At 35.9% G+C, this 25,313-nt stretch overlaps 1 protein-coding gene across 8 annotated transcripts in view; it reads right to left on the bottom strand.

Annotated features, from left to right (window-relative positions):
- The window catches only part of NKAIN2 (sodium/potassium transporting ATPase interacting 2), a 1,024,303-nt gene that overhangs the window by 538,753 nt on the left and 460,237 nt on the right, over positions 1-25,313 (bottom strand). For all 8 annotated transcript variants that reach the window (XR_010112510.1, XR_010112507.1, XR_010112511.1 and 5 more), the window contains one exon: positions 2,225-2,362. Coding sequence is in view for 3 of the 8 variants with exons in the window: in XM_063605446.1 (XP_063461516.1) it covers positions 2,225-2,362 (138 nt within the window). In the remaining 5 variants the exon portion in view is untranslated. The remainder of the gene's footprint in view (positions 1-2,224; positions 2,363-25,313) is intronic.

Raw genomic sequence — 25,313 nt, 5'->3', positions numbered from 1 at the left:
GATGACAGTGCTATTTGTTATCTTTTAGCCACAGACAGCATGATATTGTAAGAGAGAAATGAGCTAAAGAAAGATTTTCAAGCAGAATTTAGAGGATATATTTCTAACCCAGGACTTGCTGAGTTGGAAAAAAAAGTTTATCATTTACATCATCTCCAGCCGGCAAAAGATTTCCAAAGACATTGTCTCAGGGAAAAATCCAAATGCACAGTGATGTTACCGGTCAAGATGAAATCAAGGCTCTGAAATTCATTGTTAAGACCTTAAAAAGAGTTCAGATTGTGTCTAATAGCCTCAGAAAACAAAACTTCTAACAATGTTAAAGGTGTTTTCCCTTGGCATCATAACTCTTATCCCATGCCAGAGAAAGTAGCCAGTAGTGAAAGATCTGTGGTACGTCTTTATTCAAAGGGATGAGATAATAATTTGATACATAGAAAGCCCAAATTTTTTTTTTGCATTGTAGCATCTTAGGATAAAATGGACAGAAATAGTTCATCCAACATCTAGAACACCTTGCTCTATTTTAAATTTCCTTTCAGCCTATTGCTATGTTACACAGGTTAGTATTATTTTTAAATAATAATAATTAAAAACAAAAATATTATAGCTAATATTTATTGGGGGCTTTTTAAATATCAAGCACGGTGCTAGGGACATTTCATAGAACATCCCCTTTAGTCCTCAAAATTAACCTCTGAGTTTTTAAATAGTTCAAATATTTTGGGTCACATCTAGATTTTATCCCAAGAACTTTATCAGAAATAAAGATGAAATATTTACATAATGATATTCACAGCAACCATTATTTATAAAAATAAAACCATGAAGGAACCTCAAAGTCTAATAAAACAAGAATGGTAAGTTAAATTTTTTTCATATAATGGCTAATATATATCAATTAATTAAATCATTATGAGTTAATGTAATGACTACTTTCATTTTAAAGATAAGAAAATTAAAGATTGGTGAGGTGAAGTTATCTAAAGTCACACAGAATTTGGCAGATCGAAGATTCCAATCTTGATATTATGACTTCAGAGGACTCACTCTCAACCACTGTACAACCCGCCCTACACTGTATCAAATTACGATTCATAAAAGAAAATGGATAATACTATCATATCTTGTGCATTAAAAAACTTCACCCTGCAACAGAACTCCTCCCACTTTTACAAGATTTAGATGGCTACCTAGTCTCTGCAGTGACATGCACTGGAGGCTGGGCATGCACCTGGAGGCGAGGACTGTGGGCTTCTCATTCTTCCTTGGTTCCAGCCACCACCACATTGCCTGGCTCTGTACCAATGAGCTTTATCTGGGTTCTAGATGACGGAGAGAACAGGTCATGGGGGGGCATCTTTAATGAGGACGCTTTCATAAAACATGAGAAGGGCTGCTGGTTTGTGTTGAACAAGGCAGAGCTTTCACGGTACTATCTTATATACATGCTTTTACTACAAACCTGCTTTACAATTTCAAATAAATGCCTATAGACATTTCCTTTGTCAAAAATAGAAGAAATAGAAAAAATGATGAAACTAAAAAGAAAAAAATGTACATTAATGAAGAGCAGTAGCTGAGACCTGAGGCACATACAAAAGTTTAAAAAAAAGCAACCCTGAGTTATGGTTCCCATAGTAACTGAAACACAGTTGGATTTCACTTTTATGTTAAGTAAGTTTAACTTGAGTGGGAATGCAAAATACTTCCTTCAAGCCAAAAAGAGAATTATGGAGAACACAGAGGCAACTGTCCAGATTATTCTGGCTTTCTCATATGCCAAATATTAGCCCTAATGTGGTTAATATTTTCACATCAATAGTATATGTTCATTTCTATTGATTTTAAACTCTTTATTCAATGTATAAAATATGATTATTTAAAATGAGAAAAAATTCCCATTAAAATCTGTCAAACCAGAAAGCATGACTTTATAATGTAGAAACATAGAAACACAGTTTGGCTTGTAATTATGAGACTATTCGCTGAAAGTACAAATTATGAGAATTCAATCTGATCACACTCACTATCAAGTGCCTTAAACCTGACATTTTCAATTACTGTTGATGGAATCTGAAACTATGAAAATAAACACATGGTACTTAAAAGAGAGTATCCACATCTTTAAGATAGATTATACACATAAGTTTTCAAGGCATTTGGAGTTTGCACATCATTCTCTAGTTCAATAAGATTTTTAAAAGGCAGAAAATGTACTTACTCCTGTTATGTAACGAGGTCTATATTGAATAGTTCCAAACAAACCAAGAATGACGATAATAATATGTACAAAATTTGCCAGGATAGGTGCCCACTGATATCCAAGGAAGTCAAATATTTGCCTCTCCAGCACACAAACCTAGAATAGCAAAACAGGATGGACAGATCAGCATGTGAGAAACAGCACAGTGGTGAGAGGAAAAAAGGATAAAATTATTAATAACATAATTAGCAATTATAACTGTGTTACCATATCTGGCATTTGTCTTTAACTAACAGTGAGCATGACATTTTCAGTTATTTCAAAGGAACACTATGGAATCTGTGGATCTATAGACACCTACAAGCCTTTCAGGGATGATTTTGTGGAGGAATCAAGCAGTATTCACAAGATGTCATCTTTGCAGTCATAGGATAAATTATATTGTCATGTGCACTGTCAAACATTTGAAGTCATCAACCAGCAAGTCAGGGAAGTCCACATAAAGAGTTTGTTGCTAGATCTGTTCAAACGTCATTATATAAGTTGAGAATAGAACAAAGGAAGTTTGATGTGGAGGTAAAAGAAATCTTTAGCAAGAGTTGTAGCAAGAACCCTTTAGCAAGACAAAGATTTCTGGACGTGGGTCTGCCACTAAGTAGCCGCAGTGGCCTACGCAAGTCATTTCCCTTCTCTGGGTGCCTGGTCCTCGTCTGTGAAATGAAGGACTTTGACGAGGTGTGTAGGGTCCTTCTAGTTCTAATAGTGTTGTATTATAGATCAAATATGATGTTTTGTCATACCTGGCTACCAGGTAAAAGAAGGGCCCTAAAAGAAAATTAGAACAATGGAAAACAAACACAAAAATCAAGCATCACTGTTATAAAAGCAAGACACTTAAGTCGATTTAAATTATACTACTTTCGTCTGTGCTCACAACTATAATTAAGACATATAAAAATCTAAGCAGTGAGAGGAGAAAAACAAAACCAACCAACTAACCAAAAATAACAACAAACTGAGATTAGTGGGTAGTCCGGAAGTACCATTTTACATCCCAAAGTGAGATCTAGGAAGCTAGCAAGATCTCATCAGATCCAACAAAGTAAAGCAGAATGTTGGGGCTTTATTCTTCCTGCCTGCCCTCAGGGGGGATGATAATAAACTCTCTGTTCAGAGAAAAACATTGTAAAAGGACTTGATGCTCCATACCAAGATTCAATATTTTATTCAGCCAGGTTTTCAAGGAAAATGATGATTTTAAAATCCCTAAGTTCCTAACATCACTATGCTTTAATGATATTTCTTTTCAGAAGGAAATACTGACTCTCAAAACAGGCAATGTGCTTTTAAATTAAATATCTGTAGCTCAGTTTGAAGACATCTTGAATGATCATTATTCCTACTGCAGTTCTTTAGCTGACTAGCACGTTTTCCCATCAGGCATTGAAAGAGAAAATAAATTCATGACACCTCTATTTTCTAAGGCACACTGGGCACCATGTAATGGTCGTAGCAGTCACAGTCCAACTTAGTCAAATCGTAATTCTCATTGCATCTTCGCCATAATTAAAAAAACAAAAGAACCTTGATTTGTTATACCCTGTGCTAAAGCCATGATACTCATCAGAGTCTCAATAGTGGAATGCAATATTCTTACTCCTTAATAAACACAGACTGTCATAGGACTGGAATATCACTTAAGCTTTATAAACCTGAATTGTCTTCTGATGAGCCATTCCTTCAACTTTCTCATATAGTTAACGTTTTGTAGAAATGAGACCCATTTGTGACATTAGGCAGTATTACATATGCGAAGTTAGAATCTGTGAATGGTATCAAAAACTAAGTAATTGTTCTGAGAATATGATTGCTAATTTTCTGTATAAAAGTTCATTTCAACATAGAACCCTCTCCGCCTTATTTTATGAATAAATAGTGAATAGGAATGTAAACCAACAGCAAGAAACATCTAAACTCTATAAATGTGGAGCATCATAACTGTGGGGACACAGCAGGGCAAACGTATAGAGGATGAAACATATCAGTCTAACAGTGGGAAATATCTCAATAAATGCACCAATTATAAAAGAAAATAGCAGTCCTATTAATTATAAAAAATATAGAGATGATAATATAATAACTAAGTCTGCAAAACTAAAGTGAAATTATGTCAACATTTATCGGGTTCTTGTTATGGCACAACCAATTGTTTCTTACTTACAAGTTTGTGCAGACTGAACAAGCTAATCTGTAATTCTTTGCATATAATATTTCTACCTTTTCCCCTTTTTGATCAGCCCTATTAGGGATCATAAGTAGCATTATCATAGGTTCTGTAATTTAAGATAGGCCTGAAAAATGCAAGATTTTCTGAAAAGTTCAGTAAGTGTAAGGGTTGTAATATGTGTAGGAGTAGCTGCAGTCTTTCCTATGAATTCCTTCCCACAGGAAGACTATTAACTATGAGGGGCCTGTATAGTGGGCCTGGGAGTGCAGGGATGGAGAGAGCACATATTTGTTAGAACACCTACTGTATGCTGGGGCTTTATGCTTTTCTCCAGGCATGTATTATCACATTGATTCTACACAAAACCAAGGGAGGTAAATAGGATTGTCCCATTTTACAGATTAAGGAATCCAAGCTGTGGTGTGCTAAGTGATTATCTTGAAGTTACAGAAGAGGTAAGTAGTAGAACAGGAATTTGGGCTTCTGTGCATGGCCCCTTTGCTATGCCCTTACTTTTCTATTTACTCCACACTTAGTCCAAAAACAAATAGATTTTGTTTTGGTTGGTTATATAGTAGAGACCATGCTGATTATATAATATATGCTACTTCATAGAATCTCTCTGATCATACTTGTCAGTTCACGACATTATATCATCATTGGTTAAGGCAAAGCTCCTTTTTTGTTTAGTTTAGGTTAGTTTTTCCCTCTTTTAACCCATCTCAGTGTTAATCTGATTTTGCCCATGGGGACCTCTTTAATGTATTTACTTTTGGTCCTTGTAATCATCTGACATAGAAATGTATGTATTTGGCCTAGCAAAATACATGCTGCTGTTTATGTGTTATTTTCACATAAAAAGTCTTATGGTGTACATCTCTTTCATGCTTGCCTATTTTCCTGCATATAAATTTTGGTTCCTTGTGTTTGGCTTGCACAGATCACAACATTATTAACGCATAATTTGGTTGCTTTCAATTCTTTGCTACCACAAAGAATTCTCTTCCCTTCCATTACTATCTTTATGAAGTTTTTATTTGTAACATCAATAGTGACTAATCTTTATCAGTTATTATTTCTGCATCTATTGAGATAATCACATTATTTTTTTTCTTTTACACAATGAATGTGATGGATTGAGTATTCAATCAATATCCTTTTGTCATTATCCTTTTATATCTGGTAAAATCCCTACTTGGGATGGCATATCATTTTTAGCATATTTTTAGTTTGGATTAAATTTTACTTATAAAATTTAAACAAAATAAAATTTTATTTGGGATTTTTGTATCTATAAACTGACCTACAGTTCAATTTCTTTTTCTCTCTTTTTCTGACACTGTTATAAAGGTTACACTGGCCTCAAACCATAAGTAAGACACAAATTTTATTTACAACTCTTTTTTTTTTTTTTTTTTTGAGATGGAATCTTGCTTTGTTGTCCAGGCTGGATGGAGTGCAGTGGTGTGATCTCGGCTCACTGCAAGCTCTGCCTCCCAGGTTCACGCCATTCTCCTGCCTCAGCCTCCCGAGTAGCTGGGATTACAGGCGTCCGCCACCACACCCGGCTAATTTTTTGTCTTTTTAGTAGAGATGGGGTTTCACCATGTTAGCCAGGATGGTCTCGATTTCCTGACCTCATGATCCGCCCACGTCAGCCTCCCAAAGTGCTGAGATTACAGGCGTGAGCCACTGCACCTGGCCAAAACTCTTAATAAACGTAGAGAAAACCATCCAGTCACATTAACTTTCTCCAAAGGCAATTTGTGTGAATTTGGGGAGCTACTGCTAACTGCATAGCTGTTCAGTAAAATATTGTATATAGATGGAGCATAGAGGCATATACCTGTCATGTATGTGTAAAAATTTTTCAAATTATTTTTATTTACATAAATGGATTGCAATGTAGTTGTGTGTTTTCACCTTGTGCTTCTCACTTAGTGATGTGTCATGAGGTTTTTATACATTAGCACATCCTGCATTAATAGATCTACCTCATTATATCCTTATTAAGGCATTGCATTTTAATAAATCTTTAATTCATTTCCAGTTTTTGGCTATAACATCCATAAGTACATTATAGAATCTTCTGTATGTGTGTTAATATAGCCATAGGACAAACTCCCCAAAATAGAAATGTTGGGTCAATTCTGGTTGCTAAATCCCAAATATTATATAACAGGTTTTATTCATTCTTCTTTGTGCTATATATATATTTCATGTTTTCCAGCTCATATAATAGCATATATATATATATATATGAGCTATGTATATGTGTGTTTGTGTGTGTATGTATGTATGTGTGTGTGTGTGTATATATATATATAGGCTATAAGCTATTATATGAGCTGGAAAACATGAAGATTACCCTTTTCGTTGCACCATAGTAAATGTTAATTTTAATAGTAATTGTTAATATAGTAGAGTATGCTTAAGCTGAAAAAGTTTTCAAAACCTTTGTGATAAGTGCTATTAAGGACAAATTATCTTACTTTCCATGACAATAAATGTTCATCAGAAGCATCTGTAAAATGTCTTCAAGATAAATAAATTTATTGACTTTTTACTCCATACTCCTCAATTTACACATGAGAAAACTGGGCCCAATTAAGTTCATACTTTGTTAAACTAAGCTTTACCTCTTCATAGGAGAGGATTTGGTCTGAAACAGGTTTGCTTCAAATGTTTGCAAGGCAAAAGGGAAGCCTTTGTACTGGTTAGGCATCTATTGCTATTCAACTTTAATAACAAGAAAATTACATGTACTTGAACATATTCTTTAAAAGGCTAAAATGACATTTTTCCAGGTAGTTTTCCTCAACTGGTAAGACCTGTAATTGGTCTCCTTGAGAAATTGCATTTTGTTCATAACTAATATTTCTTAATCAAATTTTCTTCCAAATATTACTATAATATTATTTTTATGTCCTTAAAACTTAACCTGATATTGAAACAAATAATATAAAATAAAACTTATATGTAGATTTTGAGAGAAAAAATGGGCTTTTGAAACTATGATGATGAAACAGAGTTTTTTTTTTTTTAAGGTGTGTTATTAAAGGCTGTAAACAACCAAATTATGTTTCTAGTGCTAAATTATAAATGGAAATTAAACTTATCTATGGATATCCCTGTTCTCCTCTCTGTACCTCTTCCCCCCCCTTAAGTGTCTCTAGGTCCCTTCAAGAATCTGAGCTTTCAGATTGTCTCAACTCTCAAGTTTTTGAAGAAAGAGAGAAGATAGACTCAGATTTCAATGTTAGGCCGAGTAGAGTGCTCCCCTCCAAAGTCTATTTGCATTGACAAAGTGGATTTCAAGGAACTAACAAACTTGTCAAAAGTTAATACAATTCCAGGAATCAACAAAGAAATGATTTTCATTTCAGTTGTTTGCAGGGGAATATAACTTACCTAACAAGTAAAATTAGCCTGTTATAGCATCTTACACAGACACACACACACACAGATACACACACACACACACACACACGACACACAGACACATACTACTAGGGAAAATCCAAGATGGAAATTAAAAAGGGCCTAACAGTTTCTAGGTTGAGTCCAAAGTCTTATTTCATCTGTAGGTACCATTAAAGTTTAGATAAACTTCCAGCCTAACCTACAGAATGGCCATGTGTTGGTCATACTTCTGTCAATAAAAGTTGCTGCTAACGTTTGTTTGTTTGTTTGTTTTTACATTCCAGTCAAGTATGGCTAATTTCTAGTTTCCAGTAGCATCCACTCCCTGTTTCGTGCCCCACAGAGATCTTAAAACAACATTAAATGAGATGTAGAAAGTTTGAGTACTGCATCCTTGATTCATATAAAATTTTGTTCCTTCAGCAGGAAAACCTTGCCCTGTGATTTTGCCTTGGATTCAGGTTTCCCCTGTGCCCAACTCCTCAGTACAGTATTTCTGTTTCCTTGTTGTCTGCTCACTTTGGTAAAGCTGCTAATTTTGCATTAACCTTGATGTCTAGGTTTACTCTGCCCTTTGCTGGATCTTGCCACACTAGAGCTCATCTCCATTCCCATTGCTTAATTCGTTTGTAGTCCTAAGTAAACTGTAGTCTTGAGCACGCTCTGGGCCTGTCTGCTCCAGAGTCAGAAAGGATGCCCATGTTAGTTTCTCTAATTTTAAGCCAATGACCAAGAAAGTTGTAAAGACTTTAAAGATATTCTAGGTCTTTATAATATTGTTGAGCTGCTGTGCTCTTTACAAGATTGCCTAAAATATCACAATATCACAAAGCAAAACTCTACAAATATTATTGATAGTGTTCTCCTTTTAAGATTCTCTGTGTTGTTCATAGTGGACAAGATCAATGAGAACATATGTGCTGGCTTTTAAACATTATATGCAAGAGATATACTAGATATAATTTTGTTTCATCTTACCAAGATATCGGATTCACATATAAAACGAAGAGGATAAACTTGAAGTTGAGTCTGCAATGATTATACATGTAAAATAGGAGCAAAGATAAAGGACAAACCACAGAGCTTTACTTAAAGAGTTTTAGTTACATTTGAATAACTGAAGTATCTCAAATGCATGTGTATATATGTGTACGTACTTGTTAGGATGGTGTGTGTGTGTGTATGTGTGTGTGTGTGTGTGTGTTCACCAAGGGGAAGAAAATAAAATTGTTAGGTATTACTAAAAATAATAATTTATCCTAATTCAGTAGAACTAAGAATTGTCTACCTTTTTCCATATAATTGTTTTTCTTTAAAAAGAAAAACAAAAAACAAGACCAAAAAAATTAAGGAAATAAATCACCACCGCCACCACAACGAAACACCACCAAAAAGAGACTTGGCCCTAATTGCTCTGATTACACGAGAAGTCAGCATATCATGGTGGTTCAGACTTCAAGTTTTAGAATTAGAAAATCATGTTTGAATTCTAACCACTATGTGACCACAGGCGGCCCACTAATCTCTATGAATCCCAGTTTCTTCATCTACAATATGGGGATGTTGTAATACATAAGTCCTAAGATTTTCATGAAAATTAGAGTGATAATGTACATACATTAGTTATTAAGATGCCTGGATTGCATCTTAAAATGGATGCTATTATTAATTATTTTATATTTCAATACAAATTTGAAATCATGTGTTAGTGCATTATCATTCTATATTTGTGTTCTTGCCAGACTATTTCAGTTAGAGATGTTCAAATGTTTCTTATTCTATTGGTTACAAATGCAAGTAATACCATGACAAATATTCCTGAATAACCTCAAGTATTTGGAGGGGGTCTTTCTTGAGAAATGTTTTCCTGCCTGATTTAACACCCCATATATTAAATCTGTTGTGGTACTATGGTAAAAGAATAGGCTTCAAACATTATAATTCCTCTATTTCCACCTCCTCTCTTTCCACCTTTCACATATGATGAAAATCAACATTTATTTTTAAAACTGTCTCCACATAGTTAATCACAATAAAGCTTTCCAAGAAAATATTGGAGAAGATTTGGCATAAGTTCAAAGAAACCAAATAGAGACAAGAAGTGCATTTTCTCATAATTTGTATTACTGAAATATCATACATGGCATTTCTTAATATACCTTTTTGAAACACAGAGTCACATTTTTCTGAAGTTAAATCAATAAGTTTATGTAAAAGCCCCCATAGAAGTCAAATAGTTAATTTTAAGACTTTTCCACTATTTTGTATAATAATCCCATTTATATATAATTCTAAATATGCCATCTAATACTCTAGTTGTGATAACAGAATCATTTATTATTTCTCACAGCTGTTCATTCTGCGTAGCAATTTATAACCATTTCATAGTTAATACTCATGCTATCAAAAGACAAGCTGATGACTAGCATATTATATGAGGTTTAAAAAACAGAAAATTCTTCTAAAAAGTAACACAAAGTTAACTCTAGAGCACAAAAATATTGTTTGGTTTTTGTTTAATTGAGCTTAACAAGTCATGTGAATTCCTGATCCTTGTTCTGTGTGTCCACATGCCAAGTTTTATAAATGTGTATGTGAGTGTGTGTGTATGCCTAATCGCAAAGTGTTACTTGATTTTCAGTAATAGGGTTTTTTTAGCGTCTAGATTTTTAGCTTAATTTTTTTATCATAACACAAATCTCTCACCTTTTTTTTTGAATAGTGTGTCCACATTCTGTGATAATAATTAATTATTAAAATATATTGAGTAGTTATTATATTCTGTACACTACAATAAATAATATGTTTTTAAGTTAATGCTTACTTTTAAATCATGCGTTTACAAGGATTATCTACCATTTTCTTTATTGCACAGATGAGGGAATCACATTGATGATGAGAGAGAATACATAACATGTCCAAGATCATAACTCCAGAGCTGTTATTTTAACTTCCATGGCCATGACTTCAACCACATATCATTAGCAACTGAACACAGGAGAACCTTATGGTATTGTTTTCACAATTTTTAGGGCTTCTGCTTTACTACCAAATACTTTGCTAATTCAATAAGCCAGTAAATATAAGAGGTTCTTTGTTCTTGAGATGAAATAAAAGTTTGAAAAGACACACTAATAACTATTTTTACATATAACTCCATGGTTTGCAAATTCCTATAATCACTATGATGACCTTATAAAATAACCATGATTATTACTATTACTCTATTACTACAAATTATGCAATTCACAGTACAGACTAGTTCACAGTAAGAACAGAACATTTCTGATAAAAACATGAACTGAAAGTTTCTACTATCAATGCAGTTAATAGAATAATAATACTGCAGAGGCACAAAAATGACATTTATCTGGAGTTGTACTATAAAATAATTTTATACCTTTGTAGTCTGATTCTCATTTATTAAGTTTAAAGTCTCCCTATACTCATGTGAAATGAGCTGAAAAGATCACAGTGCAGGTCTTCCTGGTAGATGGAGCACTGTTTTGATTTCTCCACAGAGGCTATAATTTTACTCAGTGGAAATCTAACTTCTCAGAAGAACCAGAACATATCAAAATGACAGCTGTTCTAGGTAGTTTTCATGACTCACTCAAAGTACATGACAGGTAACAGTTGGAAAATATAATGCGTCCATTTAACCTTGAATTTCCAATATCTTCACAAAGGAGTCTCAACTGATAGAAGGTCAAGCTAATACACAAATTGGTTACATATTCATAACACAGAAAAAATACCTAATGTTTGGAAGAGAAATGGCCATGGGCTTTTAAATCACACATTCTACAAGCAATTATAGAGTATCATAGGTATTGAGCAATGTGATACACTGTTTTAGTTCTAGTGAAGTGTGGAAACTCAAATCAATGAGGAGATGAATCAGACATATTCATGTCATCTGACAGAATTAGTTTTATACTATGATATATGCTAATATCTGAAATGGTGTATTAGTCCATTTTCACACTGCTATAAAGATACTACCTGAGACTGGGTAATTTATAAAGAATGGAGGTTTAATTAACTCACAATTCTGCATGTCTGGGAGGCCTCAGGAAACTTATAATCATGGTAGAAAGTGAAGGGAAAGCAAGGCATGTCTTACATGGCAGCAGGAGAGAGATAGCAGGAAAAACTACCACTTATAAAACCATCAGGTCTTGTGAGAACTCACTAACTATCATGAGAACAGCACGGGGGAAACTGCCCCCAGGATCCAATCAACCCCACCAAGTCCTTCCCTCCACACATGGAGATTACAATTCGAGATGAGATTTGGGTGGGGACACAAAACCAAAACATATCATTCCACCTCTTCCAAATTCCATGTCCCTTTCACATTTCAAAACAGATCATGACTTCCCAACAGTGCCCCAAAGTCTTAACTCATTCCAGCATTAACCCAAAAGTCCAAGTCTAAAGTCTCATCTGAGACAAGGCAATTTCCTTCCACCTATGAGCCTGTAAAATCAAAAACAAGTTAGTTACTTCCAAGATACAGTGGGGGAACAGGCATTGGGTAAATGTTTCCATTCCAAATGCGAGAAATGTGCCAAAACAAAGTGGCCACAGGCCCTATGCAAGCTCAAAACCCAGCAGGGCTGTAATTTAATTTTAAAGCTCTGAAATGATATTTTTTGACTCCATGCCTCACATCCAGGGCGAGGGGTGGGCTCCCAAGGCCTTGGGAAGCTCTACCCCTGTGCACTACTGGGTACAGTTGCCACAGCTGCTTTCACAAACAGGCATTGAGTGCCTGTGGCTTTTCCAGGTGCATGGTGCAAGCTGTTGATGGATCTACCATGTGGGGTCTGGAGAACAGTAGCCCTCTTCTCATGGCTCCACTAGGCAGTGGGCCAGTGGGTACTCTGTGTGGGGGCTCAAACTTCACAGTTCCTTTCTGCACTGCCCTAACAGAAGTTCTCCATGATGGCTCCATCTCTGCAGCACACCTCTGCATGGATATCTGGGCATTTCCATACATTCTCTGAAATTGAGGCACAGTTTCTCAAAGCTCAACTCTTATCTTCTGAGTACCCACAAGCTCAACACCATGCGGAAGCCACCGAAGCTTGGGGTTTGAACATTCTGAAGCAAAGGCCTGAGCTGTACCTTGGTCCCTTTTAGCCACGGCTGGAGCTGGAACAGCTGGGATGCAGGACACCAAGTGTTGAGGCTGCACAGAGCAGCAGAGCCCTGGGACCAGCCCATGAATACAATTTTTCCTCCTAGGCCTCTGGGCCTGTGATGGGAGGGCTGCGTGAAGACCTCTGACATGGCCTGGAGACATTTTCCCCATTGTCTTAGCGATTAACATTTGGCTCCTTGTTACTTATGCAAATTTCTGAATTTCTCCCCAGAAAATGGGTTTTCCTTTGTACTGCATTATCAGGCTGCAAATTTTTGAATTTTTATGCTCTGCTTCCCTTTTAAATGTAAGTTCCAATTCCATTTGTGACTGCATATAACTGAACGATGAACAGCACCCAAGTCACCTCTTGAATGCTTCACTGCTAGAAATTTCTTCTGCCAGATACCCTAAATCATCCTCTCAAGTTCAAATTTCCATAGATCTCTAGGGCAGGGGAAAAATGCCACCAATCTCTTTGCTAAAATATACCATGAGTGACCTTTACTCCAGTTCCCAATAAGTTCCTCATCTCCATCTGAGACCACCTCAGCCTGGACTTCATTGTCCATATCACTATCAGCATTTTGGTCAAAACCATTCAACAAGTCTCTAGGAAGTTTCAAATTTCTCCACATCTTCCTGTCTTCTTACAAGACCTCTAAACTGTTTCAACCTCTGTCTGTTACCCAATTCCACATTTTCAGGTTATCTTTATAGCAGCTTCCTATTCTGCTGGTACCAATTCACTTTATTAGTCCATTTTCACACTGCTACAAAGATACCATCTGAGACTGGGTAATTTGTAAAGAAAGGAGGTTTAGGCTGAGCGCAGTGGCTCACGCCTGTAATCCCAGCACTTTGGGAGGCCAAGGCGGGTGGATCACGAGGTCAGGAGATCAAGACCATTCTGGCTAACATGGTGAAATCCCATCTCTACTAAAAATACAAAAAATTAGCTGGGTGTGGTGGTGGGCACCTGTAGTCCCAGCTACTTGGGAGGCTGAGGCAGGAGAATGGCGTGAACCCGGGAGGTTGAGCTTGCAGTGAGCCGAGATCGCACCACTGCACTCCAGCCTGGGTGAGAAGCGAGACTCCATCTCAAAAAAAAAAAAAAAAAAAAAGAAAGGAGGTTTAATTGACTCACAGTTCCACATGGCCAGTGAGGCCCCAGGAAACTTACAATCATGGCAGAAGGGGAAGGAGAAGCAAGGTACCTTTTACATGGAGGCAGGAGAGAGAGAGAAAGAAAAAAACCGCCACTTATAAATCCATCAGATCTGTGAAAACTCACTCACTATCATGAGAACAACATGGGGGAAACCACTCCCAGGATCCAATCATCTCTGATGTCCCACCAGGTCCCTCCCTCAACACATGGGGATTACAATTTGAGATGAGATTTGGGTGGGGACACAAAGCCAAATGGATTTTAGGGCAGAAATTTTCAAAACACCCAAGAAGGCCCAGGTGTAGCTGTTCAAATGATAGTCTTTCCATGGATCTATATGTTCCAATCTATCCCCATATCTCTTACTGTTTATTTAGCAAGTATACACAAACAAAAAACATCAATAAGTGGCTAACATTACCAATACATGGAAAAGCAGATGAGGGATGATGGGTTGCCTATATATTAACAGGAACTTTAGAAATTGAGTAGAATAAGTTGCTAGGTTTATCATCAGCAGCATCTATTTGTTCAGTACTGATTTTGTATTCATTGAGAGCTCAGTAAAAGCCAAATAAAAATAGCCTGCAATGTTCTTATTTTCATGTATCATATGGTATTGCTTTCTCATAGCAAATGACTTTCTCTAGAAAAAACTCGATTGCTATTTTTTAACAGCAGAATCATATTAAACATATTAAAGCTGCCCTCTGGAGAATTTGTAATTTGTCAACTAGGTAAAAATACAGATTTTTTTTTCTGAAAAGCTGATAAAGTTTCCAAAAATATGCCTCACATATCATTATCAGAGAAACAACGTATAGACAGCTTTCTGTTTGGGTCTTGATAAATATTTGTGTGTTTCATTTGCATTTTTATTTTATGAATCCAAAACAAGGTAAAATGGCCCTCCAATAGTCCTGCCCTCCCCGTTTTAGCTGCCCTCCACCCATTTGAGGCAGTGACTTAACAATGTCATTACCATCATCAGCTGTTTCCTGTCAAGCAAGTACTATATTTAATAGGATTGCAGGTGGAAGCGTGTGAGATGTTGTCATCAGGAGAAGGAGATGTCACAGTGACCTGCATGCTGGTGTCTCCACTGTCTCCCTTCCCTCCCATCTGCTCTTTCCTTCCTCAAGTGAAAGCATCAGCAGAGGTTTCAGGACAGTGTCTCTTTGACTAGAGCAAGGCAGCTATATGGAGATTGTCAATCAAACCTCTCAAACTCTAGGTGACATCTCTTTCGTAAAATTCAATTTCATAAGGATGGGAGATGAAATGACAGCCTCACTTACTCTGACTGCTAAAGGCCAATCAAGAGATGAAATGAAAGCAGAACTGTTATTGAGATCGCTACCATGTACTGGCAGTCACCGTGGGAGTCAGTATCTCAGAAATTGCAACTAGAGGCCCTATGTGGTGGCTCACACCTGTAATTCCAGCACTTTGGGAGGCTGAGTCGGTTGGATCACCTGAGGTCAGGAGCTTGAGCCCAGCCTGGCCAACATGGTGAAACCCTATCTCTACCAAAAATATAAAAATTAGCCAAATGTGGTGGCAGGTGCCTGTAATCCAAGCTACTCAGGAGGCTGAGGCAGGAGAATCGCTTGAACTCGGGAGGCGGAGGTTTCAGTGAGCCGAGTTCGCACCATTGCACCACAGCCTAAGTGACAAGAGTGAAACTATGTCTCCAAAAAAAAAAAAAAAAGAAAAAAAAAGAAAAAAAGAAAGAAAAGAAAAAGAAATTGCCACTAGAACTACAAGAGAATATCATTTCAGATGGCTTCAGGGGCGTTTTAGAATTTGTCATGAGGTATGCTATTTCTGGTATGGTAAATACCATGTCTCCTGTGCCCTTTGAAGTAACCCTAGTATTGAATTTAACACAGACGCGGAGATGCTGCTCTGAAAAGAAGTAGTCATAATATTTGTTTTCCTGTTGACAGAGGTGACTGTGGCTTTCCATGGGTAAGTGTAATAAGACATGATATTTTCTATCAGTTTTAGGAGTTCTACCACAGACTATTAATGAAGCTTAGATAACTGGTACAGGCACAAAATGGTAAGTTCTGTCAAGGTACCTTAAACATGAAAATTCAAAGCATTTCAACTGCTCAATTTTATACATGTTTCTTCTATCTATCTGTGCACATATTTTACATACTACTATTAATATTAATAGCATTACTCTAAGCATTTTATACATATGAGCTTATTTAATGAAGTAGGCAACAGTATAACTTAGGAAATATTATCTCAATTTTTAAGATCAGAAAACTGAGGCAGAGAGAAAGATTAACTTGACCAAGGTTACATGGCTGTTATTTGGTAAAGATGATTTGTCTAGAGCCCAAAGTTTGAACATTATGATATCACTTCAGCGGTGGTATTAAAATTTATATGCACATACAATACTGAATATGTAGAATAAATGTGTATATATATAAAATATATATGTTATAATATATACAAATGTGTATATATGTTTATATTTCATTATATTTTGCTTTGAAGTATGATTTTTCTAGTTCCATGAACTCATCATATCATTTCTTTTCAGTGCATTCATTGGTATGTGTGATAAAACAACACAAAACACCAGCTAATAAAAATATGTAAGTAATAGAGTTTTTTTTCTACTTCACATAGTGCTCAGCATGATATTACATTGCTGCTGTGCTGTCAGTCTTCTATCTCCTCACGACTTTCATTTATTGGCAATGGGAAAAAGTTAAGACATTGTCTCTGAAGCAACTGATACTACTATTGGGAGAAAAAAATAGAATGCTAAATTTCTTTAAGTGGTCCAATTTGCTTAGGAACTGTCTAAAGCATAGAACTACTTACAAATATGAATATTATACTGATGTCTTGAGTTAAATATCATGTAGGAGATGTTCTTACAGATAGTGGGCTTCCCAGAGTCCCTACACATACTTCTGCTCTGATCAATTGAATTTCATGCACACCTACAGTAAGTTGTGCTTGCATGCGTTGGCTCTCATCACTAGAATTGTATGTTTACACAATGCTTGTTGTAAACACAAATGCAAGCCTAGTTATATCAATTTTACTTGTTATTACATGATTTAATTATTACATACACAATAGACTTATGAGTGGAAAAATAAGGTTTTAAAAAATAAAAATGAAGTTTAAGCATATTAAAAAGACTACCTAAAGGCATAACATGAGTTTCTAAAGGATGAGTGGAAAAACAATAATTAAGATATAAAAGGATTCTCTTCCCAAATTATTTTACAAGTCTTTTTAAAGTTCTTATTCCACTGTGAAGAAATCAACACATAAATATTCGTAGACAATAAATTAAAGATTTTTTCATGCCAAAAATGGTAAAGCTCCAACCAGTTATCCCATACACAAATGAGTCCTTAATTCTATACCAAGAGTATTTTATAATTTGAATTAAAGTAACATATGTCAGATATGTATCTATCACTGCTTTAAAAATATTTTGGATCAACTGACTGACTATTAGTCCCAATGTCTAAAGAGAAGTTTATTGTATCTTTATTGTGATAAGCAACACATTTCTTAAAATTCTGTGTAAAAATTTTAATATATCCACTGTATTATACCATTATCTAGAGCATTCAAGTGATTCTGTAGACTATAATTTGTGATGTTGTTTAGGAAAAATACTTTCTCTTTTTTTTTTTTTTTTTTTTTTAGAGACATGGTTTTGCCATATTATTGGCCACGCTGGTCTCGAACTCCTGAACTCAGGTGATCCACCCACCTTGGCATCCCAAAGTGCTGGGATTACAGGCATGAGCCACTGTGCCTGGCTGAAAAATACATTCTTACCAACAGCCCACACATTGGAAGAAATAGAAGCCTAAAGAGTGGTAGCGATTAGCATTTTTGATATCTTTCATGAAAATGGTGTTAACTTTTTGAAAGTAATCAAGCAACTTTCTTGTCATAGATAAATAATCAGGATCCTGTACATCCATTTGTCCTTGCTTGACAATCTCAGCAGGAGTAACAGGTTCTAGAGCTGCACTGTTCTTCAGAGTTCTGACAGCCATTCTGACCCTTTCAAAATATATCATAAAGACAGTTTGTTGGCAAAGCTTCCTGTGATTTAACATTTTATTTTGCCAGAGTTGAAAGTTTCTAAGAATGTTAAAATGTCTTTTCTATCTTTATAGAATCTCTTTATCACTAGATTGGACTTTGTTAATTCTTCAAGTTTGCTAATCACAGAAGTGAAAGATAAAGCCTGAGAAGGATGACTAAGTAGTCCTTTCCCTTGTATTTTAAAGATCTGATCATTTAATCTAAGAATTGTGTATGTGCATCTATATATCTACATGTTTATATCTATATCCATGTACTATTTATATCCACATCCATATCTTTATCTGAATAGACCTGACAACTGAAGCCCATACTCTCTTGTCCAATTTTATGTTACCTCACTATGCTAAGCAACATTACAGTAATGTAGGTCTGTATGAATGTCTTAATACCTTGAAGGTGTCTCTACCTCTGTTTCAAATCAGCTACGTTTCTTAGGGAGAGGCTAGCCAAGTAGTAAAATCTCATGGCAAAAAGTTCAATTAAATCAGTCCTGGTATGGTGGCTCATGCTTGTAATCCCAGCACTTTGGGAGGCTGAGGTGGGTGGATCACTAGAGCTCAGGAGTTCAAGACCAGCCTGGGCAACCTGGCAAAACCCCATCTCTACCAAAAATGCAAAAAATTAGCCGGGTGTGGTGGTTTGTGCCTGTAGTCCCAGCTACTTGGGAGGCTCAGGTGGGAAGATCAGTTGAGCTCAAGAAGTCGGGCTAAAGTGAGCCAAGATCATGCCACTGCACTCCAATCTGGGCAGCAGAGTGATAAATATGGGTTAAATAATGTGAGAAGCCAGCCATATCTCAGTCACATATATAGAGTTTGACCTAACAGATAAATTATACTCCAAAAATTTTAGAGAAAACTTATAGGAAATTATTTGTCAATAAACATTCTTAGAATGCTTCTTTATATAAAGAATCATCATGAGTATTATGGGTCACAGGTTATGACGGATTCAAAAAATATTACATTAAGTTATGCAAAGTATATTTTGCTTCAGGTGTGAACAATCAAGTAGACAGAATAAAAATCATAACTAAGTCTAGAAATAATGGTATTGCCTCCTACTTTGTCTTTTTAATCTCGGGGTTTTGGGTTTTGTTTATTTTTCAGTTCTTCTTGATGGGGTTTATTTGATTTACTGAAAATGACATTTCACATTTCTGTTTGAAGGAAACAATGTCAGTCTCAGACTCCAGTCCCGTGGCTACAGGTGAGCTCCACTAAGTCCATGGGTTTTGCTGGCATGACATCACCCAGGTGTTATACTGTTTTGCCGCTTTCCATTTCAACTTGTTCCAAGGGGGCTGATTGCCTTGCTGGCCTGGCAAAGTCTAAAGCCTCATACGTAATTACAGCCCTGTAAATGTGTAGAGAATGGAGTAGCATCATGGTGAGAATTAGAAAGCAGCCTGGTCAGTAAAGCACAATCTACTAATTACTTGCACTGGTGGTTTTTCTGTAGGAAAATAATTCTGGGCTTTTTGATAAAAGGCACATAAAATTGCCTAAACTCCCTTCTGTTATCTTATTACAAAATAAATTGCCAATTTTAGGCTATTTGTTTCAGTGTATCCATTTAAAAAGTTCTAAGTATGTATTTACTTTAAAATTGGTATATTTTACAACAATGGTATGTGCTATGTGTCCTGAATTGAACTTATTTAAACAAGTTTGGTATACAACAGTATTAAAAATGAAGCATAAAAAATAATATTTCTATATTCTAATATTTCTAAGAGTAGGGTAATTTTTAAATTATAAACTGTTCCAAAGTTTGTTTCCATTGTTAAAAATAGTCATGGATAGCAAACATGAACCTAATAAATACATAGACATGATGTAAAGTTTAACTAACATAAAGAAAGCATGTATCTTTCTATTAATTTAACATATTTGAATGAAGTCACTTGAAAAAAAACAAATGCTATAGGTCTCAATGACTTCTGAAAATGAAAATGTACATATCTAGATCTATTCCTATTTCTATATCTACATGTTTACATCCACGTATATAGCTATATAATATACATACAGCTTATATGTCCATATACTTTGGATGTGGACCTGTCTGCATAAATGGTGAAATTTATGCAGTGATTTCTATCAACACATATATTATAAAAATTATGAGATATCAATTGTAAATGACTTATACCTAGACTTTAAACATATTAAAGATTGGAATGGTGTTTTATTCACCATTTTATATAGCTGGCACACACAAGTTCAAACACTATTGTTATTAAATATTAGGTAACACTGAATGAGATATAGATTTTAAAATAGCAACTAAAAATTAAAAACTATACTTAGATCCTGCCCTACTCAAGAATTTATCACAAAAATGCAAAAATGATAAGGCTATGGTAGCTGCTATTCAGCATCCTTTCCCCACTGGGGGTCCAATCTTTTTCTACGGCTACTGAGTAGTGCTAGTTTCCACATTCCACAATGTAATTAAGATTTAGTGATACAGGAGGTCTTATATCTATTTTATAGAGCAATTTCATCAGAAGCAATTGGCCATTTGAAATAACCAACTATAGATTTTTTCTATATTAGACTTATTTTTAATTAGAAATGTAACTTATGATTGCCCTGAAAAATCGAACCAAAATTTAGAACTGTATAAAGAAAAAAATAACCTTTCAAAGTTTAATATATATTTGCCAACTATGGCTTATTGTTTTCCATGCCATCCAGGTAATGTTTTAGGAGATCTCCCAGACTGGGCAGTGACAGAGGCAAGAGGAGATGAGTGAATACAGGAGTGGTTGCTGAGGTGAGGCATCTGCGTACTAGAAGCTATGGAACTCAGGATCCAAAAGGAGAGTTTAAACAAAATACTACTAAATAAATATTTAATAATTTTTAATGCACTTCTCCAATGTTAAATAGCTTCTCATTCCCTCTGCTACACACATAAATTGTTCTTATGAAAATTAAAATAACCTTTTACTTTGTGAATTGTGATGCCTTAAACCCATATGAGCTGGGGAAGTCTAACACCTATTAAGAGGTAGTTAGGACTTATCCACAGGGTATTCTATTTCCTTTTTCCTACAAGGAAAACAGATTTTTATCTGCTCCTTCATCACATTCCTGAAAATTTATCTGATAGGTGCTTCAAAATTGCCATTTTCCATAGTTTGCACATCAGAAACTCACCCATATAGATTGCTTGATAAAGCACAGATGGTTCTGAAATTTGAATCTTTTTTTAACCAAGTGATATTATGCATATCTGAGTAACAGTATATCAAAGAACTACCTGTCTTAAAAGAACTATGAGGAACATAGGACATTTGCTAAGCTGGCAGATGGTGTTGTCACCTGCTGTTTAAATTAAACAAACAAACAAACATTTATAGTAGCATAGATGATATGGTTTACAAACAAGTTCTAAGACCTTAGACCTTATCTGGCCTGTTAGTGTGACAGAAGACTAGGAATTAACTATGTAATGATTTTTTTTCTTCTGACAAGATATGCAACTTTGTAAAATGTATTAACATGGCCATGTTAGGAAACTAAGAGTCTATAGAGTATCTCTTCAGTTGACAGGAGAAATATAGGTACAGAGTCAGGCAGACAGAAGCTTGTGTCAGCAGAGCAAGGCCAATGAGCAAAAGTTATCATTTATAGTCTATACTTTTCTGCTGTATAGTCTCAAACCTCGTTTTCTACGGATGCCCTGTGGTTGCTTCAGTTATACTCTAAACTTCTGAATTTGTAGCAAAAATCTAAAGGGAATGAGAGCTTCATGACTGCATGATTTTAATAAGTCTATCAAATTCAAGATCCATTGATAGATATTAGTAAATAATAAACTCTTATTTTACCCAGTGTCTTATGACTGCTTGTATGTGTACTTCATATGCAAATGTATGAAATTTAGTATTTAGCCATCATAGTGACTTAAACCCTAGAAGCCTTAGTATTTATAACTATAAAATGAGTGTAAACACTGCATCTTCCTCAGAGAATGTTTCTGATAGTCCAATGAGTTTTTAATTATAACAAGCAACACTTACTAAATGGTTACTATTTGTCTGAACTTTATGTGCTTCATTAATTTAATACTTCTAATATCCCTTAAAGAGCTTTCCTTATTATTCTCCTTATGCAGATGAGAAAACTGAAGCACCAAGTGGTTAACTAACTTGCTCAAGGTCATGGAGACCAGAAGGCAAACCCAGGTAGACTTGATCCAGAGTCCACATTTCCAACCACAGCAATACACAATGTGAGGTCCCATCGTTGCTTGTTATTAACCTAACCGGTTTTCAGTTTTTGATCTTTTCCTTTTCTAATCCATCCTCCATATGTCACCAAAATGACCTTTCTAAAATACAATTCTAGCCTACCATTTCTATATAACTTTCCATTTCTTTTCAACTAATCTATACATTCAAATTCATTCTCATATGTGATAAATCCCTGTAGCTTTTGGCTTAAGCTCTCATCCCACTCACCCAATATGCTCACAAACAAGGTCTAAACTATTTTAGGAATTGACAGCATTTTTAGTTTCATACCTCTAGAGCTTTCAATATCTGGTGTGCATTTCCTGTAATGTTTCCAACTTTTCTTTAGAAGACAAAACAAATTCCACTCTTCAAGCTCTTTATTAAACTTTTTCAGTGAATCCTGCTGCAATTTCAAGAGAGATGAGTAGCCCTTCCCTGTGCTGTCTAAATCTCAGATTAAACTTGTTTAGTCACATCCCCATGTCACAATTATGAGTTTTCAAGTCTCTCTCCCCCACTGGACTTTGGGCTCTTCCAGGATGGCAATGGAATTTGATGCATCCTTGGATTATGAGTGCATGATATTTGATAAATATTTGGCATTCAAAAATGATTATTCAATGTCTATTTGCCTTCCATAAGAAAGTCGCCTAAGTACCATAGTCACAGCCAGTTCAACGGTTTAATGCAATAAACATTTATGGAACAACTAATGTCTGTCAGGCCCTGTGGTGGTCATAAACAGGTGTGAATAACACCTGGCCCTGCCCTCAAAGAGGTGGCAGAGTGGCACAGGCAAATTTTCAGTTAGTTTTGATAAATTCCACTAACATAGGTACTTACTGGGTGACAGGCAAGCAGAGGAGAGACCCTCAACCCAGCCTGAAGAGAAAAAAACAAAGCATGGATATTAGGGCTGTCCCTGTTTCAAATTTTTTTTTTTTTTTTTATGAGATGGCATCTTGCTCTTTCACCCAGGCTGGATTGTTGCAGTGGCGTGATCTTGGCTCACTGCAACCTCTGCCTCCCGGATTCAAGAAATTCTCCTGCCTCAGCCTCCCGAGTAGCTGGGATTACAGGTGCACGCCACAACGTCCTGCTAATTTTTGGACTTTTAGCCGAGATGGGGCTTTGCCATCTTGGCCAGACTAGTCTCGATCTCCTGACCTCAAGTGATCCACCTACCTTGGCCCCCAAAGTGCTAGGATTACGGGCGTCATGTACCATGCCGGCCTCAAATTGCCATTTAAACCACAACTATTAATGTGGTAGAAGGCTTTCCATTTAACAGCTACAGTTCAACTACATCTCAATGACTATGACAGTCACCTAGGTTGTGACTAAGATACTTCCCTCGTGGTCTGAGGGATTCAAACATGTAAATCAGGTGCAACTAACATTCTTGAAGTGTTAATTCCTTGATAATTCAAAATGGAAACTAGGTAGTCATCTGTAAACTTAGAGATTTGGCAAAGTGATCAGTTAAGGCTGTGAGTAATGGATGTCAACATGCTTAGTTTTCTTGCATAATAGTGAAAAGAAAGAGAGTAAAAAAGAAAAATGAAAACAAGGAACGAAAGAAAAGTAAAACAAGACGAGATTGTATCACAGCTTATCTGTTTATTTCTCCTATCTGGAATCTTTTTAGGTGACATTTTTGGCCTCAGAGTTTTTCTCAGAGACCTGAATAACCACATCACTGTAGCCAATCCTTTATGCTATTTTTCCATCTCTATAAATGTTCTTGAAGTCTAACATTTACAGGTTATATCACAGCTTCTGAAATGAGAATTTCTTGCGGGCAGTCCTCTCTAGTTCATCACAGTATGTCTCACAGGGCCAAGAACTGCATCTTACACATATTACTCTCAGCACAATTATTGAGTGTTGAGTGGATGTAAGTACAAACGTAGAAGTTAGAATTTCACTGCTCAAAATTCTCAGACTGCAGCACAGGAAAAGGAGAATTTATAGAATTAGAATTCAATGGGTCTCAACTATATCAAAATTTTCTCTACAATACCTCATAAATTAGAGACTTTTCCATGCCCTTGTTCCCTTGCAATCTATTTACAGGATAAAAGCCAGAGTAATCCCCTTAAAATATAATAAAATCAGGTCACCCCTCTGCTAAATGTTCTCCAGTGGCTTCCCATGTCAGAGTAAAAGGAACCCCTCCTGCAAATGGCCCCAGTCTCCTGATTTGTCTCACCACCCCCTTCTCTCCTGTACCTCTCCTGCAATTCCCTCCACTAGGTCTCCTTGCTGATTCTTGAACACAGCAGGCATTCTCCTGCCTCAGCGCTTTTACATGTTCCATCCTGTCTGCCTGGAGATCTCTTTTCCCTGACACCTGTGTGGTTTATTCTCTCACTTCCTTCAGTGATTTACTCAAAAGTTATCCTAGTCACTCTGTCTAAAATTACAATCTCACCTTGACCACACATTCAAAACTTCCTATTTCTGTTTTATTATTTCTCATTTGCATTTAACACCCTCTAACACACTATGCATGCTACTTTTTTATCTTACTGATTTCTCATCTTTCCCACTAGGATGTAAGCTCCTTGAAGGCTGAAATTTTTCTCTATGGCTAACAAACATATACTTAGTCCATAGAATGGTTCTTGACATTTTATAGGTGCTCAATATATATTGCTGAAGACCTAAATGAATCTCCATTATGAAAATGATTTTTTGGACATAATAAAATTGTTATAACGGAAGGCACTTGCTTGTTATTAGAGTGATTTATCGATGCAGTTCTAATTCTAACTA

The sequence above is a fragment of the Pan paniscus genome, chromosome 5, assembly GCF_029289425.2.
Source record: "Pan paniscus chromosome 5, NHGRI_mPanPan1-v2.0_pri, whole genome shotgun sequence".
Taxonomy (NCBI): domain Eukaryota; kingdom Metazoa; phylum Chordata; class Mammalia; order Primates; family Hominidae; genus Pan; species Pan paniscus.
The sequence above is the reverse complement of the archived record's forward strand: the minus strand, read 5'-3'. Positions and strand labels throughout refer to the sequence as shown.